Genomic DNA, 22500 nt, shown 5'->3' with positions numbered 1-22500 from the left:
TCTGCCTGAGCCGCTGTAACGCGGTTCTGCCTGTTGTGGCACTGGTGAAGTTGATCAGAGAACAACCAGGTTGAGGCTTCAGGATGTGACGGAACACTTTGTTCATTTAGTTCACATCACATTCACTATTTCTTTTCCTTCTCTCAGCAAAGAGTGGGTGTGTCAGGCGGGGTCTTCTGCATTTGTTGAAAAAGCCTGTTGTATTGTCGAGCTGCGACTCCGGACTGTTGAGTCTCTCTCACAAGCGTGTCTGAACTTTTAATATGGCCTCCATCTCTGAACCCTCCAACATGGCGGATCTGCACCGCACCACGAACCCTAACCCAGCATCAAGGTCGAACCATGACCTCTCGGACTGAGGGAGGACACCATCAGATCTGTACATGAGAGTCCAGCTCCAGGCATTAATTTACATTTATAAGGAATACAAACATCTACCTTGAGTAAAGTTTCTCTCATTTCATTCAAAAAGGCTATATTCAAACAGTGGTAGTGTCACTGACGTCAGCTGAGCTAACCCAAATCATACACTTCCTAAAATCTGAACATTAGCAACGTTTCCTCCTGCTCTGGTCAGGGTAGACAGGAGCCAACAGTAAGTCAGGGAGCTGGAGGAGAGGCAGAGCCACAGCCCGGTAGGAAGCTGCCAATGTCTTACCTGGCTCCGGTCTTTGTCCACCTTCTTGAAGCACTTGTTAAGTGACAGATTGTGGCGCACTGAGTTCTTCCAGCCTGTGGGGGCGCTGGCGAAGTACGGGAAATGCTCCAGGATCCAGCCGTAGATGTCTTTCACAGGCAGACGCTTGTTTGGCGCATCCTCGATGGCCATAAAGATCAAGCAACTGAAGGAGTACGGTGGTTTCCGGTTGGCCCCTGCTGCCAGATCGTATGCTGAGTGTGCGTCCCCCAGGGGGTCATCCGGGGACGGTGATGAGGAGGAGGGTGAGCGAGGGTGCTGACCGTCAGGGTCCTGCAGAGGGGAGACGCTACGCAGCCCTGAGTGGCTGAAGCTGTTGAGGAGGTCGGTGCTCTCGTGGAGCCAGGAGAGGCTGGTGAGTTCCTCGTCCTCAGCCTTGGAGAAGGAGGCGGACAGGGACAGCGAGAGGTCGGCCGCGTCGGCCTCAGATGCTGCCGTGGCAGCGTCTCCCTGCCGGTACAGCGGGCTCATGCCCTGAGAGGCACTGGCTCCACTACTGGGGCTCTGGGCCTTCTTACTGGGGGGCATGGTGGGTCCCATCCAGCCCAGGGCTCACTCCTGCAGAGGGAGGGGGGAGTGAGGGGGGGATAAAGAACAGAGACAAAAAAGCAGGTCAGCTTGTGATATTCAGACAGCTTCTCATGTAACATCAGCTTCTTGCCAGCCAGGTGGCAGGGGTGCGCCACAAGAACCGGACCACGGTTCTGACTGGATGTGAGGAGAAAGTCTACATCATGGTTTTTCAGAGGCGTCCTGTCCTCCTCTGACTGGATGACAAATTAAGAGCTTCACTGGATGAGGAAATCCTGCCTAGAACAACGAGCCTCTAATTACTGGGGTCTCAGGAAAGTATTGACACACACGAAGCTGCTGTCAGAACATGTGAACACTGTTAAAGGTCTCATGCTTGCAGGGTCACAGACGCTCCCACATCCACAGCTCGCCAGGCTGCTGCTATCCAGCTGACCAATGACACAACAGCTCGCCAGGCTGCTGCTATCCAGCTGACCAATGACACAACAGCTCGCCAGGCTGCTGCTATCCAGCTGACCAATGACACAACAGCTCGCCAGGCTGCTGCTATCCAGCTGACCAATGACACAACAGCTCGCCAGGCTGCTGCTATCCAGCTGACCAATGACACAACAGCTCGCCAGGCTGCTACTATCCAGCTGACCAATGACACAACAGCTCGCCAGGCTGCTGCTATCCAGCTGACCAATGACACAACAGCTCGCCAGGCTGCTGCTATCCAGCTGACCAATGACACAACAGCTCGCCAGGCTGCTGCTATCCAGCTGACCAATGACACAACAGCTCGCCAGGCTGCTGCTATCCAGCTGACCAATGACACAACAGCTCGCCAGCGTTTGAGTTCTATGACAAGTTCTGTGATTGCTGTGTTCCCTTCCTTCATTGTAGCAGACAGAGAACACATATGACAGATATGACATGTGTGATGTAAGACAAGGATAATCAAGACACTGCTTTACTCTGCAGTACCTGGATTTCCACGATGACGCAGCGACTCTGGCCTCTCTACCTCAGAGCACCTGCAGCACCAACAAGCTCAGATCCTATTGGTTTTCCTTCCCGGAAGCCGGTCTCAGCTCCCACCTGCACAGCTTCGTTATTTGTCACATGAATCACCATTGTTCATTCGCTGATGTATAATTTTGAGTAATTATAGTACAACATCATAAAAATACTTGGAAAAGTCCTGACGTGTGTGCCAGCGATGTCACTGAGGTGGATGTTCTGACACATTCAAGGTACAAAAATCTGCTGTTGTCACTTCTCCTGACGCTCCTGGAGATTCCTGACATGCTGGCAGGAAAGTCCTCGTTCCACACGGAAAAGACAACAAAGCTTCTTGGAATTGTTTAGCACTGGAGTGGTAAAACAGTCTGAGTTGCTCCTTCAACTCCCAATTTCCAATCTCCTGTTACTTTTCCCACAGGTGGAGAAAGCAGATTCAGTGTCTGACTCACATTTGGGTCAACAGATGTCCATGGAGAGAGTTTGATGAAGATGTAGCCTGTCATTTATTGTAACAAAGAATAAACACAGAAATAAAAATGAAGTTGTTCTTAAAGTCTTTAAACAGCGTCAACCATCGGTGAGACCAGTTTGCCATGCAGGACCGGCAGCAGGCCCCAAGAGCAGCAGGCCTCTCAGCAGCGGCAGGCGGAGTTTTCCAGAGCAGCACCTCTACCGGTTGACGGTATCGCTGGTCTGCCCTCTCCCTGTCAGGTGCCAAAGGTCACCAATTTATAGGTAGTGGCATCACCACCCATAGAGGGCACACACACTCAAGAAGCCAATGAAAACAACAGCATAAGTGAGATGATGAAAATATCAAAACTTAAATGCGGCTACAAGCCTACAAGCTCACGAGGGACATGGAGGCCACGTCCACGTCTTCATATGTCACAGTGACACATGCTTGTTGACTCGTCTGAACCTTTTCTCTGCAGAATATTGGTAGTCAGAGATGATCAGGACATTGATCAATAAATGAATCAAAATCCTTACGCAAGAGCTTTTTGGAAGCTAGCAGGGTAGCAGCCCACCATGGAGGTCTGAGGAGCGAGCAGGGCTCTGATTGTCCTCTGGCACCGACAGCTGTTGTACAGCCAGATGGAATCTGCTCACTGCCACACACACTCACGTGCACATGTTCTTGAATGCACATAGGAAAACACACACCGCACCAACCTTAACATGCGCACGGCATCATAAACCAACATGTATGACACCAACTACACACGTATGAAGCCACAACCACGCGCACGGCGAGCAGCACCATCAGGACACGCGGATTAAGTCCAGATATGTTCCGGCACTGTGTGGTGTGATCGCTCTCTAATCCAAGGTGATCATCTGCCGATCTGTCCCCTCACTCTGCATGATTGACAGACAGCTGTCACCCATGGCAACCTGCTGTGCTGTGACAACTGTCAGTACCTAACAGCGCTGGCCTCAGTGTCACCATGGCAACAGAGCAAAACAACTCAGCTGCTCTCCTCTGTCTGTGGCTCCAGCACCTATCTCCCTCCCCGTCTTCCTTTTTTCAATTTTCTAGCAGTGCTGATAACTCTGCTTAACAGTGTTGATAGGCTGTGGGGAGAGGCTGAGCTAAATATAGCATAGTGATGTATAGCTGCTGCGCTGTTGCTCCTCGTATAGTGGGCCAGCCTATAGTCACCCTGCTGCTCCATCTGACTCCCGGCGGTGGAGGAGAAGCTTGACGGAGCTGGATGGCTTTGATCTGCTCTCTTTTCTCTCCTCACTTTTCCTGACAGCTCAGAGGCTCATTCAACAAGCTGTACCTGTCTGAGGAGGCGCGTTGTTGCACCGATATTGACATTGAGCGTAATGAATTCAAATTGCCTCTGTGACGATCGCTGAAAATAGTGAGCGCACAATCAAAGCGATGGGCGAGGTGGAGAGGGTGTTTGACAGGCTTTCAAGGTGTGTGCATCTTGCTGCATGAGTGTATTCATGCATGTGCTTGACAGGCTCGTCACGGTGTGTGTGTTCGTCTCAGGAAGGAAGTGAGGGCACGGTGGTGACACCGTTCCTAGCAGGAGTCCACTGGAATGCAGAGATGCCTCTGATGCTCTCCTTCTCTCCATCTCCTCTTCCTCCTCCTTGTTATGTTGCCATAGCGGCGAGGGGGCCATGAAACATTACGGCTGACAGTAAAGTCATCTCATTTTACTGTTGCTATGACAACAAACTCCTCACAGTTGGTTGGGGCCAGCGCGAGCTGCCGCCCAAGCCTCGTGCCTGAGTGTGTATGTGTCTAAGTGGAAGCGTGTGTGTGTGTGTGTGTGCGCGTGTGTGTGTGTGTGTGTGCCACCATGTCTCCCGTGGGCTGTCATAAAGCTTAACACAGTTGCTCAGCTTTAAACAAACTTTCATGCAACTCCTGCAGCAGCCCCCTCAGGACCAGCTGCTAAAGGACGAAGGCAGATATCGCTCAAGTTCAGACTAGATGATGCCTGCTCAGTGTGTGTGTGTGTGTGTGTGTGTGTGTGTGTGTGTGTGTGTGTGTGTGTGTGTGTCCTCACATTCTTTGACAGATGGGACTCTGCCATTCTCCCTGTCCTCTTCATTCTCTAGATTGCTTTTGTGTTTGGGTGCTTTGTTTTGATTTGTGTTCATCTCTGTTTGGCATGTCCACACTTGGTGGTGAGTGTGTTTCATGAATGTGTGTGTGTGTGTGTGTGTGTATACGCGCTCTGATTAGCTGTCTATAAGCACTCTCTCCATGTAAGTGCACAGCGCTGCGGCGTGGAGCAGCTGTAAGGTGTGTGAGTCTGGCACCACGCCAGCTCCGTCTGCATTTTCTTACACGATAACGTGGACTTTAATCGACAGCATTCAATTAGAATAAATGGCTTTCTCAGTTTGAGAAACCATTCTTGAACAGTCGGTGGTTCCTCGTACTCTTGAGTCAGACGGTTCCTGTTATTACACTGCCATGAATTTAGATTCCAGAAACCGACAGGTAACGACTGTGTTAAGTGACATTACTACCAACACTAACAGACACGGGAGCTGAAATGATTCCTTAAGTGATTTCCTACAACAACATTCAGCCATTGAAACAGTAAATAATTGGTTTAATGCTCATTTATGAAAAACAGTGGATGTTTTTCCATCATAAAATCATTTTTAATGACTCTTAGCTTGCAGCAAATCCCAGAGAGCCATTCTGTTGGTCCAGATGTTCAGCGGAGACAAATACTGTCGATCTGAATATTCCTGTTCAGCAAAACTATCAAGATTTACTACCGTCAGTAAAATGTACACACAGGTGTCAATGGAACACTTTATCACTTTATATGATGTGTTTCATGTGTAATACGGCTTGGCTTGTTGCTGGACGTTAGCAACACAGCTACATACGCAGCTGCTAGCCTGTGCTAACTAACAGTTCCTCACTACACGTCCTTAAGGAGCTAGCTTAGTATTAGCCCGCTGTGTTCGTGTGTTCACAAACAAACAGGAAGTGGGAAAGTTCCGACCTCTGAGGGGGGACACAAACTGAACATCCGACCAACACCAGATATTCAACAGGAGGGTTTCTGAGCTCAGAGAGGCAGACTTGACGGGAAACGAGAAATGTAGATTCTCTGAACCTGAACAAGACTCTGTTCTAAATCCAGATCGTTCTTGTAACTGTGAGTGATTGGGAAGTAAATTTTCTTATTTGTCCATTTCACGAGGCTCGTTGTTGAATAGCCAATGTAATGTTACCCTTCCAGCTTGCTGAATGACATCACCTGATGCCTGATACTATAGAGTTGTCTGCAACATTCAAATTGTAGAAGTTGAGAAAAAAAGACCAGCTGGGCCCTATTTAACAATCTTCAGCACCAGCCTGATGGCGGTTGGCGCCATGTGTCCACCATGTGTTTAGAGCATGTTCAGCCTCATTTTGGTATTTAGAGGCATGTAATCAGAGCACAAACCACGGAGCTAAGAGGCCGTCAGACACCTGAGTATCGACTGGTGTGTTTCAAACATCTCCTCCTTCATGACTCCACTGATCAGAGACCAGCCTCTTCTGGGTCCATGGAGCAAACGTCTCCTGCTGCTCCTCAACATGGAGGCACCAGACCAGCCTCAGGAACACGCTGGAGCACCTGGAGCAGGAGGAGCACCTGGAGCAGGAGGAGCACCTGGAGCAGGTGGCACAGGTTCACTAGCTGGTTAAAGGTGGCAACAGCTGGCGTGATGAAGTCATATGCACCAGTTTGAACCTCACAATGAGGCCTGACCAACTGCCTGGATTAGGGTTAGCCCAGCTGTGTGTCATAAATTATGAAGCTTCATATAATTCGAAATTAGCAACAGCATTGCACTGATAAGACATCACCTGTTGGCATCTTGATGACTGACAGAAAAATACAATTAGTTTAATGAACTACACCGTATAAACAGGTCCACCCACAAACTTTGGATTGGTCCAAAATCCCTCATGCAGTTGCCACAAACTACGAACTACACCCAACTACCAGGGCTTGAAACTAACGATGTCATGATGTCCCAATGTCCCGGGGACCATAAAAATCCTGTGGGGACACAAGTGTGTTTTGTCTGGGACGATCCCAGGACAGTTTAAAAAAAGGGTCAAAGTAAACTTGGAAATAGCTGTTAAAGTCATGAATTATGACTGGGAGAGCCAATGGTTGTCTGTCTCTATGTGTTGGCCCTTCGATGGACTGGTGACCTGTCCAGGGGGAAGGCTGCTGGGATAGGCTCCACCCCCACCACCCTGAACAGGAGAGGAGGGAGAACATGGAGGGAGGGATGATGATTATGAGAATCTAGATGTTACTTTTTGTTGCTTGAATAATTCAATAAAAACGTCTGAGCGGTGAAACTACAGATGCCTTACGTTCTTGTGGCATCTCTCGATGGGGCAAATCATGGACTGCATTCTACGTCGTCACTCAACTCCGCCAGCGGCTGCTGCTGAACTGGCGCAGCATCCACGGAGCCGGAGCGAGAGATGGAGACCCTCAACCACAGGTACAAGAACAAGAAGAGAAAAAGACGTGCAAGCCCCGGTACGGCCGACTGCCCAAGCAAGACATCCCTGGCCCTGGTGCATCGTCTTCCCCTGTGGTAACTTACCTCAGACAACAACTAACTTACCACTGGTAAGCTAGTTGTTGTCTTACCTGTCAGTGTTTGCTAGCGCTCAGTGTAGCTATCGCTAACAACTGACTTGTGCCTTACACTGCATAGCAGCTACAAACGTCCTAGAATGTGTCCTCGTGTTCTTCTGATGTTTGTGAGAACTCTGTGAAATACGGTTGATCAGAGTGAGGTGTAGTCTGTTCTATCAATTTATTACTATTTTATTAAACTGCATCATGGAACTTCTGTTTTTAGAGCATCATTCATACCACTTTGATCGCCCGGTAGAGGGATCTAAATATCAAATTGAAAAATCAAAGTTAGAACTCTTTAATGCAACATATCAGACTAATGTCCAGATGTTTTATTGAGGAAGAAGAAACCTAAACTAATACGACAGACCAGAGTCCATGGTGTGATGATTAATGACAAAAAATGATCAAATTATATGTACTCTGCTTAACGGGACACTGCCAGTGATATCTGGGACGATACAAAGTAGAATTCGGGACAGTTGAGGGACACTGAGGAAAAAAGTTTGAGCCCTGCTGACAAGATTCTCTCCATGGTTGTTACCGTTCCACATACCTGGGGTACATAAAAGGCTAAGGTTAAGGTCACGTGACGAGGCTACAGCTTAGCTCACATGACAAGGCCACAGCGTAAGTCACGTGACGAGAATACAGAATAACTTAAGCGTACGTCACATGACAAGGCTACTGTTTTGGTCATGTGATGAGGCTATGGCTTAGGTCACATGATGAAGCTACAGTGTAGGTCACGTGACAAGGCTATAGTGAAGGTCAGTTGATGAGGCTACAGCCAATGTCACGTAACGAGGATACAGCGTAGGTCACATGACGAGGTTGCAGTGTAGGTCACGTGACGAGGATACAGCGAAGGTCAAATTATTAGGCTAAAGGATGACTACAGCATAGGTCATGTGACAAGGCTAGCTTAGGTCACATGATGAGGCTACAGCTTAGGTCACATGACGAGGCTACAGCTTAGGTCACATGACAAGGGTTTAGCATACGTCATGGGACGAAAATACAGCATTACTTCAGCGTAGGCAAAATGACAAAGCTACTGCTTCGATTATGTGACAAGGCCACAGCAACGGTCATGTGATGAGGCTACAGTATAGGACATGGATGAGGCCACAGCATAACTACAGCATAGGTCACGTGACAAGAATACAGTGTAACTACAGCGTAGGTCACATGATGAGGCTACAGCGCAACTACAGCGTAGGTCACATGATGAGGCTACAGCGTAACTACAGCGTAGGTCACATGATGAGGCTACAGCGCAACTACAGCGTAGGTCACATGATGAGGCTACAGCGTAACTACAGCGTAGGTCACATGATGAGGCTACAGCGCAACTACAGCGTAGGTCACATGATGAGGCTACAGCGCAACTACAGCGTAGGTCACATGATGAGGCTACAGCGTAACTACAGCGTAGGTCACATGATGAGGCTACAGCGCAACTACAGCGTAGGTCACATGATGAGGCTACAGCGTAACTACAGCGTAGGTCACATGATGAGGCTACAGTGTAACTACAGCGTAGGTTATGTGATGAGGCTTCAGCATAACAGTGTAGGTCAGTCAGTCAGGTCAAGCCAACAGCCCAAGCCCTGGGCTCCAAGACTTCCCTGATAATGGCGATGACACATTTCGGCCCAGATTCAATCCAACACTTGTTCGTCCCTCAGCTGAAGACAATGTCCTCCTGGTAGCGTTGTGCACGCCTTCCCTGACATCATCAGCACTACTAGTGCTTGGGTTGCTCATTCCCCAGAATGAAAACACAAAGTTCGGGTTGTAACACAACCAGTAAGAGCCCAGACACAGACAAGCCCTGCCCACGGGCAAGGATGAGGTGGCCATGCTAGCATGTAGGCCACGTGATGAGGCTGCAGCGTAACTACGGTGTAGGTCACTTGACGAGGCTAAAACAAATGTCACATGACGGGGCTACAGCATAACTACAGCATAGGTCACGTAACAAGAATACAGTGTAACTACAGCATAAGTCACGTGATGAGGCTACAGCATAAATACAGCATTGGTTACATGTCAAGAACACAGTGTAACTACAGTGTAGGTCACATGATGAGGCTACAACATAACTACAGCGTAGGTCACATGATGAGGCTACAGTGTAACTACAGCGTAGGTTATGTGATGAGGCTTCAGCATAACAGTGTAGGTCAGTCAGTCAGGTCAAGCCAACAGCCCAAGCCCTGGGCTCCAAGACTTCCCTGATAATGGCGATGACACATTTCGGCCCAGATTCAATCCAACACTTGTTCGTCCCTCAGCTGAAGACAATGTCCTCCTGGTAGCGTTGTGCACGCCTTCTCTGACATCATCAGCACTACTAGTGCTTGGGTTGCTCATTCCCCAGAATGAAAACACAAAGTTCGGGTTGTAACACAACCAGTAAGAGCCCAGACACAGACAAGCCCTGCCCACGGGCAAGGATGAGGTGGCCATGCTAGCATGTAGGCCACGTGATGAGGCTGCAGCGTAACTACGGTGTAGGTCACTTGACGAGGCTAAAACAAATGTCACATGACGGGGCTACAGCATAACTACAGCATAGGTCACGTAACAAGAATACAGTGTAACTACAGCATAAGTCACGTGATGAGGCTACAGCATAAATACAGCATTGGTTACATGTCAAGAACACAGTGTAACTACAGTGTAGGTCACATGATGAGGCTACAACATAACTACAGCATAGGTCACGTGATGAGGCTACAGCATAACTACGGTGTAGGTCACTTGAGGATACAATGAAGATCAAATGACGAAGCTACAGCATAAATACAGTGTTGGTCACATGTCAAGAATACAGTGTAACTACAGTGTAGATCACGTGATGAGGCTACAAACACATGTCACATGACGGGGCTACGGCGTAACTACAGCGTAGGTCACGTGACGAAGCTACAGCATCAACAACATCAACTCTGACTTTTTCTCTTGTGCTCATTTTTGAAATGACAGAAATAAGCGGCAGCCGCCAGCAGGGCTGCAGCGTTCATCATGAAGCTCTCACAGTGTTTGTCAGTTTTGGGTCCATAGAATCCTGGTAGGTTTCCTCTGCCCTACTTCCTCAGATCCAGGATTAGGCAGTTCCTAAAATGTGTGGCCCAGTTTTTACTCCAATCCTCTAAAAAGTAAACTAAAGTGCAAAATCTCTGAACAAATATTTCTGGAACAATCATGCCAGAGCCTGTTTGTCGCTGGCTGTCTGACAACATATTGACAAACCCAAACGTCCTCGTTCTCTTTCTGCTGCTTGGTTCCTGCTTATCAAGCCTCCACCAACAACGCCGCTCCATTAAGAGCAAACCATTTTTTTCAGTCAGTATTTTGTTGTTGCTTTCATCGAAGGAAACAGAACTATTTTACATTTAAATAGTCCACCAATTCACAAGATCCAATTACAGATAAGGAGTGGTCACTCAGTGAAATGAGATGGGGAGTTTTAGATGTAAAAATAGCAAAAACAAGCCGGAGAAAAGCTGTTAATTGTGGAGAAAATCACTGAGCTGGATGCACCCCGCTGACCTCCACCCTGCAGCTCCCTTCAGCCTGGTGGAGGCCAGTGGCCAGAACTCAGAGGGGAGAAGGTTAATAAACTCCTGGGAGAGCAGAAACGGTGTTGACTCATTCACATCCTCTAATTGACAGCGTAATCATCTTAGCCTGCATTCATGCGCTCGCTGATACTCGTCTAAATCACACGCCATATTTACGTAATCCTCAGAAGATCTTCATTCCCAGTTGGCAGCTCTTTCTGTCTGACTCGCGAGCGCTTGTGTGCCGAAGCCAGAAGGAACATTTCAATAATGTACTTCATTTGACTGTCTTGAGCTGGCGTCTGCATCCTGCCTGCTACCGTATTAGCAAAACTGACTTTCAGTGAAATTCCCCCGCCATCAAGTTGCAGAGCTCCCCAAACCACATCACTGCAGGAATATTCAAATAAAACCAAGACGGGCTCATGACACGCTGTCAGCAGCACAGCGACGCTCCGCTCAGGGCTGAAGCCACTATTACAACTTTGTCAGTTTGATCGCAGCTCGCTCTCCTGTCACTCTTCTCTATACAGCCCAATAAAGCCCCCCCCCCCCCCCACCCAGAGTGAAGTAGTAATGTAGCATTGGAGATAGTGGCGAAGAATGGAATAGTTGCAGGTCGGAGTTATTGCTTTGCAGCGCTGAAGCGCGTGGCTGCTCTGGCCGCAGTGATAAAGCTGAGAGTCAGATGCACCGAGGCAAAACTAATCTGGAGTTTTGATGACAAAAGGACGACCTTTATCCCTCCTGCACATGGACCGGGGGGGCGACAACGAGAGAGCAAGAGAAAATGAGACCTCTCTCGGGAAAATAATAACTTCTGCTACATATATGTCAACAGTGATTATAGGAGCCCCCACCACCACCACTGACGACTGCCTTGCTTTTCTCTGATGACAAACATCAGAGTTCCACAGGGCTTTAAGGCAGCAAGCCGGACCACTCACATCCTCTACGGTCCGACCGTGTCTTCCTTTACATTATCCAAAGCAGCCAAGACTTATGGACCACAGGTCAGGTGGTCAGGGCGTCCCAGAGGACAGATCCTGACCCCTCGGTCCTAGCCGCTGCTCTCAGCTGCCTGGCAACCCTCGTCCCAGGCGTGCACACATGCAAGGCGAGCATTCAGGGACTAAAATACTCAGGCTTTAAGTGCAGGCTTGGTCTGTGCACAGGACAAAAAACACAAAGTGGTTGATGCACAAAAACTCAAGAGGAGCTGACTCAAACAGCCGTCCACGTCCTTGGAGGATTTAATAAGCATTAAATTGATGAAAACATTTTATTCACGGCACACAAATGTGCTCTTTTATCAAGAAAACTGCTACTATGTTTCCACTTGATATTCCCAGACCTGACAGACGTCAGCGTGTCAATACAGACCCTTTAAATGATACTTCATCCAAAAAGTATCAGGGCTGTAATCTCCCAGTCGACTGGTCGATTTATTAGTTGATGCGTTGTGGCTCGACCAAAATTCTGATTGGTCGACTTTTTTGCCACGTTAATGTCATCAGGAGGAAAGTACCAAGTGCTAATGGGGGTGTTTTCAAAGAACCCCTGTTTCACAGATAACAATCTATCTTTGAACACCCCCCTTGTTTTGCTATTTTGGACTCGCCCGACCCTAGAGACAGACAGACTGAAGAGGACTAGAAGGCCAACGTCTGGTGGTTTGATGAACGTCTATTTAATGTTGACGGTTTCATTCCAAGTCAGTCCTCGTCCCCCACGTCAAAGACGTCTGCAGCGTGGCAGCATTTCATGAAAACAGATCATGGAAAAAAAGTCAAATGCAAAGTTTGCCAACACCAGTTTTCATGTCACAGCTCCACTACGACGTGTCCCCTAGAAACGGTGAGCTAACGTGTCCACCTCAGGTTGCCCCGTCAGTTTTGAGTACATGAACACAACAGAATTGACATTTCAGTGTTTTAGTCTAATAATTGTTTTGTTTTAATTGTAAAAATTCTTACAGTGGACTTGCCTTTTGTGTTTGAGAGTAAAGTTCTAAGGTAAAGTCTATTTGTGTCTCAGCGATGCTGAGCTCCTGTGTTCAGTCTGGCTCTGTCAGAACCAACGATGGCGTCGCTCAGTTGTTCTAACCTGACACAAACAATTGCCTCAATATTCCTCAGCAGGTTTTGTGCTGGTAGTTGACACAGTAGAGTTTTCAGATATAAAATTAGTCGATTTTTAGTCCAAATTTGAGGGCTTCAGTCGCCCAAGAATGTCTTTGGTTGATTGCAGCCCTAAAAAGTATATCTTACCATTCAAGTACTCGCTATTAAGAGCCTTGGTCTCACAAAGATGTCTTTCCATCCATCATGACTTCATTGTGACTCCAGGATGCAGGAAGAGCCAGCCATGTACACTTAGCTTGAAGCTCATGGAGACTGATGCTAACAACTAAAAGCATCCGTTTACCTACCCCCAGGTCCTCCTCTGGGATGACCCATGTCTTCTCCATCCAGGCAACAGTTCAGTACTACAGAGCACCATCTCAATTATGGCAGTGCCAGTTTGCTTTTAGTTCATGTTGAAGAGTGACTGAGCTCGTGGCCGGATGGTGCTGCAGCTGTGTGCATGACTGAATTCAGCTTCAGTAGCATCACACTACTGCATCAGCATCATAGCACAAGAAACACTTTCAATAATGAACGTGCATGAAACCTTCCTCCATGTTGGTGGTGGCAAAGTGGTGATAAGGACGTACTTATGGAATATTTAGGGGAAACGAGGCTCAGAGCCTCCACGCTGAAGAATGGTGACAGGAACCACATCAATGGAGCTGCTGCTAACGCTAACAACAATAACAAAATGCTTCTGTCCTCAAAAACTAACTCACACGAGAACTGAGAGCAGACACATGTGACGTGTGGTGGAAGGAAATCAAATATTACGAGTGAATTATTGAGGACCCCCCCCCCCCCACACACACACACACATAGCATCTATCCTCCAAAGTAGGCTAACCAACAAAGCAAAAAGATATTTGCATCAGACAAACACCCGGCATGTTGGGAATGATTCATTAGCAGTGATCAGGAAATCAGGCAGGGAGTATGGCTGACAATCAGACACATGCACGACAAATATGTGATGTGATGTGATGTGATAGTGTGTGTGTGTGTGTGTGTGTGTATGTGTATGTCAGTCAGGTCAAGCCAACAGCCCAAGCCCTGGGCTCCAAGACTTCCCTGATAATGGCGATGACACATTTCGGCCCAGATTCAATCCAACACTTGTTCGTCCCTCAGCTGAAGACAATGTCCTCCTGGTAGCGTTGTGCACGCCTTCTCTGACATCATCAGCACTACTAGTGCTTGGGTTGCTCATTCCCCAGAATGAAAACAGAAAGTTCGGGTCGTAACACAACCAGTAAGAGCCCAGACACAGACAAGCCCTGCCCACGGGCAAGGATGAGGTGGCCATGCGAGCATGGTTGGCTGCTGGAAAGTCCCTGCGCTCCAGTGATGCCAGTTTCTTCTTGAAGAAATGATTCTCTGAATCTGCACAGGAAGCAGTGACACGTGCTCGGCCAGGCAAACCCTGCTGGGAGAAACAGTTTTTATGCCACTAGCACGTTAACAGTGTTGACTCCAGGACAAACTCTGGACATGCTGAGCCACTGCCATTACTAGAGTAGCAGATTATAACAACCACCATGGTGCAGCTCTCCTGTAAGACCCTCCTATGTTACCTGGACAGGGGGCGCTGTGCTCTCGCTGTCTCTGGAGATCCAGAGTGGAACAAGATGGACTTTTAATGCTGAAGGAACCTGTTGTTTCCTGTGACTCTGTTCTGCTGCCTTAGATGACGAGGATGATGAAGATGACCCTGTACAACATAAATAACACACATCCCCAGGTGAGAGAGGAAGGTGAACAGTCAAGCTAACGCCGCCGACGCCCCCTCCAGGTGTGTGATAGGGCGCCTGGTGCAGACAGGAGTTCCCCGGAGGTCCAACCACATCACATCTGTGTTCTTCACAGGGAAAGTCTTGTGCCATTCAGCTCAGCGCCGAAGAACGAGGTGACTCAGAGGAGACGCTGGTTAAACTGTCCCATAAATGAACGCGATGCAGACAAAAACACAGAAGCCAAAGAAAAAAATATATACAATATCTGCAGTGTAGCGTCACACTCCCGGAGATGTAGAGAAGCTGACAAGTGTCTGAATGAGTCGTGGAGAATCAGGATTACTTGGTTCTCATAACCCATGTTCCAACTACAGTTCTGGGTGGAAAGCTGTGGGCGTGGCTTTGGAAGGCAGCGAGAGCAGTGCATTGTGGTAGTTCTTCCACTTGAGCAAAAAAGGCCCTTCCTGCTGTGGGGCCGGAGGGAGCTGTCTCATACATGAGTGCGTGTCTACCACAGGTGACCCAGTTTCAGCAGACCTTCATCTTTCCAGCAGCAAAGGCCTCCTCTAATCTGAGTATAAGCAGTGATTTTAACTCTGGTTTTAGTGAGAGTCACATGTTTATGAGTGTTACATGCTTGGTTGCCAAGCAACCGGTTGAGACAGCACTGAAGCTGTGGGGAGGCAGATGAAGTGCTGCTAGTGAAGAGGCAGTTAGACCAGCTCCCCTGAACGGCCCCAAAACCAGAGAATCGAGATGCTATCGTGTTGCTCTTGAAGAAGAATGAGTAGAGAAGGAAGAACAAGGGGAGGGAAAAGGCCTGAACACAACAAATCACCTGACAGGTCACCACACCACAACTGTATACAGCAACAGGAAGCACAAGCAGGCAGTAATAGTACACACAAACATCAGTGTAGTAGTAGTAGTAGTAATAGTAGTAACAGCAGTGGAGACAGGTTCTCTGCTGGAGGAGCAAGACTTCGCCTGCTCACATGTGGAGCTCTGCAACCCTGACCTGGGATCACATGATGGTCATGTGACATTGGGGGGTTCAGTTTGATGAACTTGGGGAACTCTTTTAGCAACAAGCAAGTGAATTCAATCATCTAAGCGTTGACAGCCAGCGTCATTATCACCTAATCCAAAAAATCCTTTCTGTGTCCTTCCATGCTACATGTATGCTAAGCTAACAGCTTCTCAGCTCTAGGGCCATCATTAACACGCAGACATGACGGCGGTACCAGGATTTCATTGCTGTCAAAGTGACCGTGACGCTGCTAGAAGCTGTGCTGGTGTCCCACAGGTCACGTTGTCCCTGTTACACTGACGTCGATTCTCCTCAGTGCCGACGAAGCAGCAGAACACGCTCATCCATCTGCATCTGAAGGGCAGCGCGATATTCCCACCGCGGAGAGCCAGCGAGGAGGCACGCTGAGAACGTCCCCCTGAACTTTCCCTTCGATTTGCATATCTGAAGCTGCTACACTGCAAAAGTAAGAAACTGTATCTGAAGTGTGAAGGATGTGTTGAGTAGACAGACGACACTGAACTCAGACGCTGCTGACGCCAACAGTAACAGAAACACCACCCGCCTCCTCCCCAGCCTTCGCTCGCCCCTCTAAGGCCTCCCTGTCTCCTCTTTGACAGTGAGCAGCTCCCTGTTGGTGGTGGCTGCTCTTTTACAAAACTGCGAGAGAGAGAGAGAGAGAGAGAGAGAGAGAGAGAGGGAGCGAGGGAGGATCTGCTAGAAACACTAACTCATATCAAAGCTCCCAGTGCTCCTCCAGCCAGCTCTGATAGCTGACCCGGGGGGCGGGTCCATCAGGATCCCCTCCCTGGATGAAGCTGTGAGGTCGCCAGAGTTTTTGGGCTGGTGTCCTGCAGTCAGAGAGGAAGAAACGAGGCAGAGCTTCATCTCTGTGTCTGTCTCTGTCCCCGGCTCTCGTTCCCCTCTGGCTTTTTCACTTATCTTTAACAAACAGCAGCTCAGGCTCTCGGCCACTGGCCGACAGTTTGTCACGACAACAAAAAACCATGGCAACAAGCGGTGGAGGAGCCTGTCCAGCTCCAGAGGTCCTCCCTCTCTGGCTGCTCCCACTAGGTCTGCTCTTTGGAAATGTGGCTGAAATCGCAGATTGGAATCACTGAGCACAGAACGACACTGGGATCAAACTCTGATTTGTCTTTGCTTGAAGCAGCAGATCAGAAACTCAGGATTTATAGGAAAATCTTCACAATCAGTGTGAGATGAAAGTAAATAGTAAAGAAGCGGACAGGCATCACTGGTCAACTGTCCTCACAAGTCTCCTGCCTCCCTCTCCTGCCGCCTGGTTTGGTCGAGCTCCACAGAACAAGGTTCAGAACTCAAGAACCAGCCATAACATGGAAAAGAGAAATGGGGGCTCACACAAGCGCTGGCGGGTTTAAGTGAGAACAGCGTGTTTGTGTAGGTTACCACTGTGTTGTTATTCATTCTTTCCAAGTAGCGACATGTCTGTCCTAATCAGAGGAACAGCTGAACTGTTCTTCAGCCCATCACCTCATACGGAATTAGCAACTTTCAGTGGAGGGAATTTAACGCTGACACGAGAGCATGAGCAGGTCCTCCCACACCCTCCTCATCCGTAGGAAGACTAGGACATGCGAATGATGCCGATCATGTCAGGTTGGGTCAGGGTCCAGACCACCTCTGAGTGATGGAAGCTCACAGATTTTGTTCTGAGCATCAAAACAGAAATTGAAGGTTTATTCAGGATGTGAATCATAACAAAAAGAACAAACTGCAAAGTGAATGATCAAGCTTGCAGGAAACAAACAAGCTCTCACAGGTACCAGACTTGAGCAAGACTAGTCCGAGGGACCTGGTCCACAAAAGAAACCCTGCGGATGGAGAAGACCTGGTCCGGCTTGTCGTCCAATCCGAGTGAGAACTCAAAGGGCCCTTTACGAAGAACCTCAATAGATGTGGAGGTTTACTTCCAACTGACTAGTTCTTATGTCTGCTCTTGGTGGCATCCTGAAGACCCTACCAGGGGAGGACCAGGGGAGGACCAGGGTCCTGCGTGCTGCTGGACCTCCTCCCTGCTGCAGTTACACACTGGAAGGCCCGTCTGTCTCTGCTATTCTCTGATTCGCTTTACATCGCTGGGAAAACAAAGGAGGAGGAAAATGACTGCTTGCAATCCCAGAATTTGTTTTTCTGTGTCTCTGAGGGCAGAGCTGAATTGGGCAAAAGTGCCTTGATGTACTCGGCTCCCTCTTGATGGAACCGGCTGCAAAATGATTTAAGCTCTCTGTGAGTTTACACGCTTAATGAAGGTTCTGGTGGCAGGCTCAATAAGGAGCTGTCTTTCCTTTGTTTGGTCAAGATTTAAATAGGTTTGGCAGCAGGCCGCCGGTCAGACGCTGCAGTGTTGCCTTGTGGAGAGCTTGTCGAGCTCTGGGCTACAAGACTTGTGTTTTCCTATCGTGCATTGTGTGTTTTTTGGAGACTTTTATGTTTGTCTGGAAGCTGCATGTTGGCTGGCCTCCAGTGATGGAGGAGAGCTTCATCTCTGGAGCTGCCCAGTTTAAAAAAAGGTTCAGGAAGGTTTGGACTCAGGGCTCGTCTCCACATTAACCCTCCACTCTGCTGCCCACGTCCAGTTATCTAGCAGCACAGAAAGTCTCCTCTCGCACTCCGTCTTGTTTTTTAATCACCGCATACAAAGAGCAGGAGGAAGAAAGGATGAGTGTGAGTGCAGATGACAGGAGTGGACGAGGAGGACAGCTATCGTGAGGGGGCGTGAAGGAGAGAGGGTGCTTCTGTCCTGGGGTCATTAGCAGCATCAAAGTCGCCCATGTTGCAGCGTATGCTGCTTGACAGGCCCTGCCAGCAGAATTAGCTAGGAGGGTGACGGCGCTGTGACGAGACGAGTAACTGCCGTGGACGTGGCTGGATCTGCAGCTACAGTCCACACGCACTCACATGTGTGCAGTGTGAAAATAGAATGATAACCCCAGCCTGTGCGGTCAGTCATTGATCCGATAGCCCCTGAACCCCCCCCCCTTCACCACCTACCCCCCTCATGCTCACAGGGCTGATAAACGCCATTACCGCCATCTCCCCATGACTGAACTGAATTCCCAAATTACCAGGCTTTAGATAACATACCTGGATAAACTGGCGCTCTTTATAAGTCTCAGTTCTCTTTGTAGATATTCATCAAAGGCTCCTGAGTCCTGACGCGAGAACACAGGTGATGAGGCGCAGCAGAACAACACACGACGTGCTTCACATGAGAGCCTCTGATCCTTTATCTCAAGCCCCCGTTTTCTGCTACATTCCTTTAGCCAGGGGTGATGTGTGTGTGTGTGTGTGTGTGTGAGTGTGAGTGTGAGAGAGAGAGAGAGAGAGAGAGAGAGCGAGAGAGAGAGAGAGGAGCCTCCATGTTCCTCAGTGCTCCTCCATGTTCCTCCATGCTCCTCCATGTTCCTCCATGCTCCTCCATGTTCCTCCATGCTCCTCCATGTTCCTCCATGCTCCTTCATGTTCCTCCATGCTCCTCCATGCTCCTCCATGTTCCTCCATGCTCCTCCATGTTCCTCCATGTTCCTCCATGTTCCTCCATGCTCCTCCATGCTCCTCCATGCTCCTTCATGCTCCTTCATGTTCCTCCATGCTCCTCCATGCTCCTCCATGTTCCTCCATGCTCCTCCATGCTCCTCCATGTTCCTCCATGCTCCTCCATGTTCCTCCATGTTCCTCCATGCTCCTCCATGTTCCTCCATGCTCCTCCATGCTCCTCCATGCTCCTCCATGTTCCTCCATGCTCCTCCATGTTCCTCCATGCTCCTCCATGTTCCTCCATGCTCCTCCATGCTCCTCCATGCTCCTCCATGCTCCTTCATGCTCCTTCATGTTCCTCCATGCTCCTCCATGCTCCTCCATGTTCCTCCATGCTCCTCCATGCTCCTTCATGTTCCTCCATGCTCCTCCATGTTCCTCCATGCTCCTCCATGCTCCTTCATGCTCCTCCATGTTCCTCCATGTTCCTCCATGTTCCTCCATGCTCCTCCATGTTCCTCCATGCTCCTCCATGTTCCTCCATGCTCCTCCATGCTCCTCCATGCTCCTCCATGTTCCTCCATGCTCCTCCATGTTCCTCCATGCTCCTCCATGTTCCTCCATGCTCCTCCATGCTCCTCCATGCTCCTCCATGCTCCTCCATGCTCCTTCATGCTCCTTCATGCTCCTCCATGCTCCTCCATGTTCCTCCATGCTCCTCCATGCTCCTCCATGCTCCTCCATGCTCCTCCATGTTCCTCCATGCTCCTCCATGCTCCTTCATGTCTCCGTGTCTGAATTGTGTTTCTGGGTCCTACTTTGCAGTGCAGCTTTCCTTCCATGAAAGACATACAATGTGAGTGGTTTTGTTCTGGTGAAATGCTGATGCCTTTTATTTTGAAAACTGACTGTATTCTCCTGTTCCTGTTCCTGACTTCCTGCATGACTCAATCTGCTCCGTGTGACTTCCATAGAAAGCCACCAGCTGTGTATTGTTTGTGAAGCTGAGAGTTGCCTCTGAGCACCAGAACCTCCGTGAGAGTCAAGGTCAAAAGATGTGAGTGTTCTCAAGGTGGAGGAGGTCTGCAGGACATGTCGGGAACATGAAGAACCACACAGATGACGAGGAGTACTGGATGTAGAACCAGCAGCTCTTGTCTAAATCTGTTAGTCACAGGCCGACCCCCCAGGAACACAGTCGTCTCAGGTGGGTCTTTATAAAAAGCACTGCTCCCTCCCCTTTGCACCACCTGTTCCTCTACGGGACCGACGGAGGAACGTTTCAACCGCGTCTCTAAACGTGACAGCCAACATGTCACTCAGCGTCAGATGGGTGCCGACCCTCCCAACACTGAGGCGCTGCTGCGCATGCAGGATGACTTCTTCTACTGTGAAATCACTGCTGTAACAGCTGACAACCAACAGAGCGGTGGGGGCGTCCCAGGAGCATTCTGGGTAACCGAGTCAATGAAAAAGACGATGCAACAAGACTAATGACAGCTCTTATTCATGAAATAAAAAAAGCAAGCGTTGGACTTCCCAGTCGGATGATTTACTACAGCGTGGGAGCAGCGGAGGATGGAATTTCCTGGGAGGCAGGGCGTTCCACGCTTTCATCAACCAGCCAGGGGAACTCTGGCGTTCACACTTACACAGACACACACATCAGAGTCAGCAACCTTTGTTTTCATTCATAGATTCCTGCACTGGTCCTTCTCCATCGCTGGTCACTTCCTGCCTCTCACGCTACATTCAGGGCATGAACACCTGAAGTCAGCAAGTCTGGACGCAGCTGCTGAATTTTCAGCCCTATCTTCCCCTGACCCCTTTCCTCCCTCTTCTCCTTCTCATGCTTCCTTACTTCCCCCTTGCTCCAATCATGCCCTCTCTCCCGCCACTGCCGCCGCCACCGCCCCCTCTGTGCTCCACTTTCATTAAGGGGCTCTCCTCTGATGGCCCTTCAAATACCACTTAATCTTCATAACAATAAGAGCTCTCTCTCCCCAGCGTATCACCTCAAGCAGCCAGATCCTCAGCCAACTGATGTCATCATCAGCCAGGCTGCTGATTGGCTGCAGCAGCGTGAAAGAGCCCGCCCCAGGTGTTTGACAGAGGGCTCAGTGGAGTAAACAGGTCAAACAGGCCAAGGATATTCCTCTCATAGAGGAGAGCGATGGAGAAGAATCAGGTGCTGAGAAAAGCACAGAAAGAGAAAAAGAAGAAGAAAAGGATGTTTGGTTTGCAGTTGATGAACGAGACCACCGAATCTGGGGAGGGAGGTTTGAATAACGCTGTTTTACATGAATGGATCCTTAGGGAAGTGACACCACTTGCTGTGTGTGTGTGTGTGTGTGTGTGTGTGTGTGTGTGTGTGTGTGTGTGTGTGTGTGTGCGGGTGATCAACTGTCTCTGCTGCTATCACGCTGTGGAAGTGACAGTGTGCAATATTATGTTGTTGTGCACAGATGAATGCTGACGGTTGCTTCACACACACAAAATCACAGCTGTTCTCAGTTGCTATGCGGCAGTCTCACTATCATCTCAGATAACACACACACACACACACACACACACACATTTCCAAGTGTGAGACAGGGACAGTGACACCAGACTTGGCAAGGTCAGAAGGTCACGGGAGGATTGTGACGATGTTTCCTAGCAACAAACACACCACAAATATCATTTTCGTGAGTTTGCCTGAGACCAGATCTGAAGGCAGGTGTGGTGAAGGTGTTGACAGCTGCTCTCCACATCTGTCCTGATGTCTGCAGGATGTGCTGGTGCTTCACAGTGATCACAACCATTGTGAGCACTTTGCACAAACCCCGGCACGCTACCATGCTAGTTTTTTAGCCACTCCTGGGTAAAATAAAGACTGCAGCACTCTTACAACGTATTCGAAGTATAAACTGGTTCCCCCTCAAGCTGCGATGGATTCTTCAGAGAGAAATCTACTTTTAGAACTCTACAAACCCATGACAGCGGGCAACAGCAACTTAACCGAAGCACATCAACCAAAGAGTCATTTGATATGAAAATGGAGTCACAGCTAACAAACAGCAATACTGATTGAGCCGATTCAGCATCAGTTAGCGAGGAGGTGATAACTCAGACGGGAGATGCTAACCTGT

At 49.0% G+C, this 22500-nt stretch overlaps 1 protein-coding gene across 1 annotated transcript in view; it reads right to left on the bottom strand.

The window, feature by feature from the left end:
* ches1 (checkpoint suppressor 1) overlaps positions 1–22500 on the bottom strand; it is a 74580-nt gene that overhangs the window by 39941 nt on the left and 12139 nt on the right. The window contains exon 2 of the mRNA XM_086189959.1: positions 659–1255. Coding sequence (XP_086046085.1) covers positions 659–1237 — 579 coding nt within the window. The 5' untranslated portion in view covers positions 1238–1255. The remainder of the gene's footprint in view (positions 1–658; positions 1256–22500) is intronic.

The sequence above is a fragment of the Aulostomus chinensis genome, chromosome 20 (assembly GCF_037954235.1).
Source record: "Aulostomus chinensis isolate RoL2024-O1b breed Wild chromosome 20, RoL_Achi_v1.0, whole genome shotgun sequence".
NCBI lineage: Eukaryota > Metazoa > Chordata > Actinopteri > Syngnathiformes > Aulostomidae > Aulostomus > Aulostomus chinensis.
Note: the sequence above shows the minus strand (reverse complement) of the source record. Positions and strands in the feature narration are given on the sequence as shown.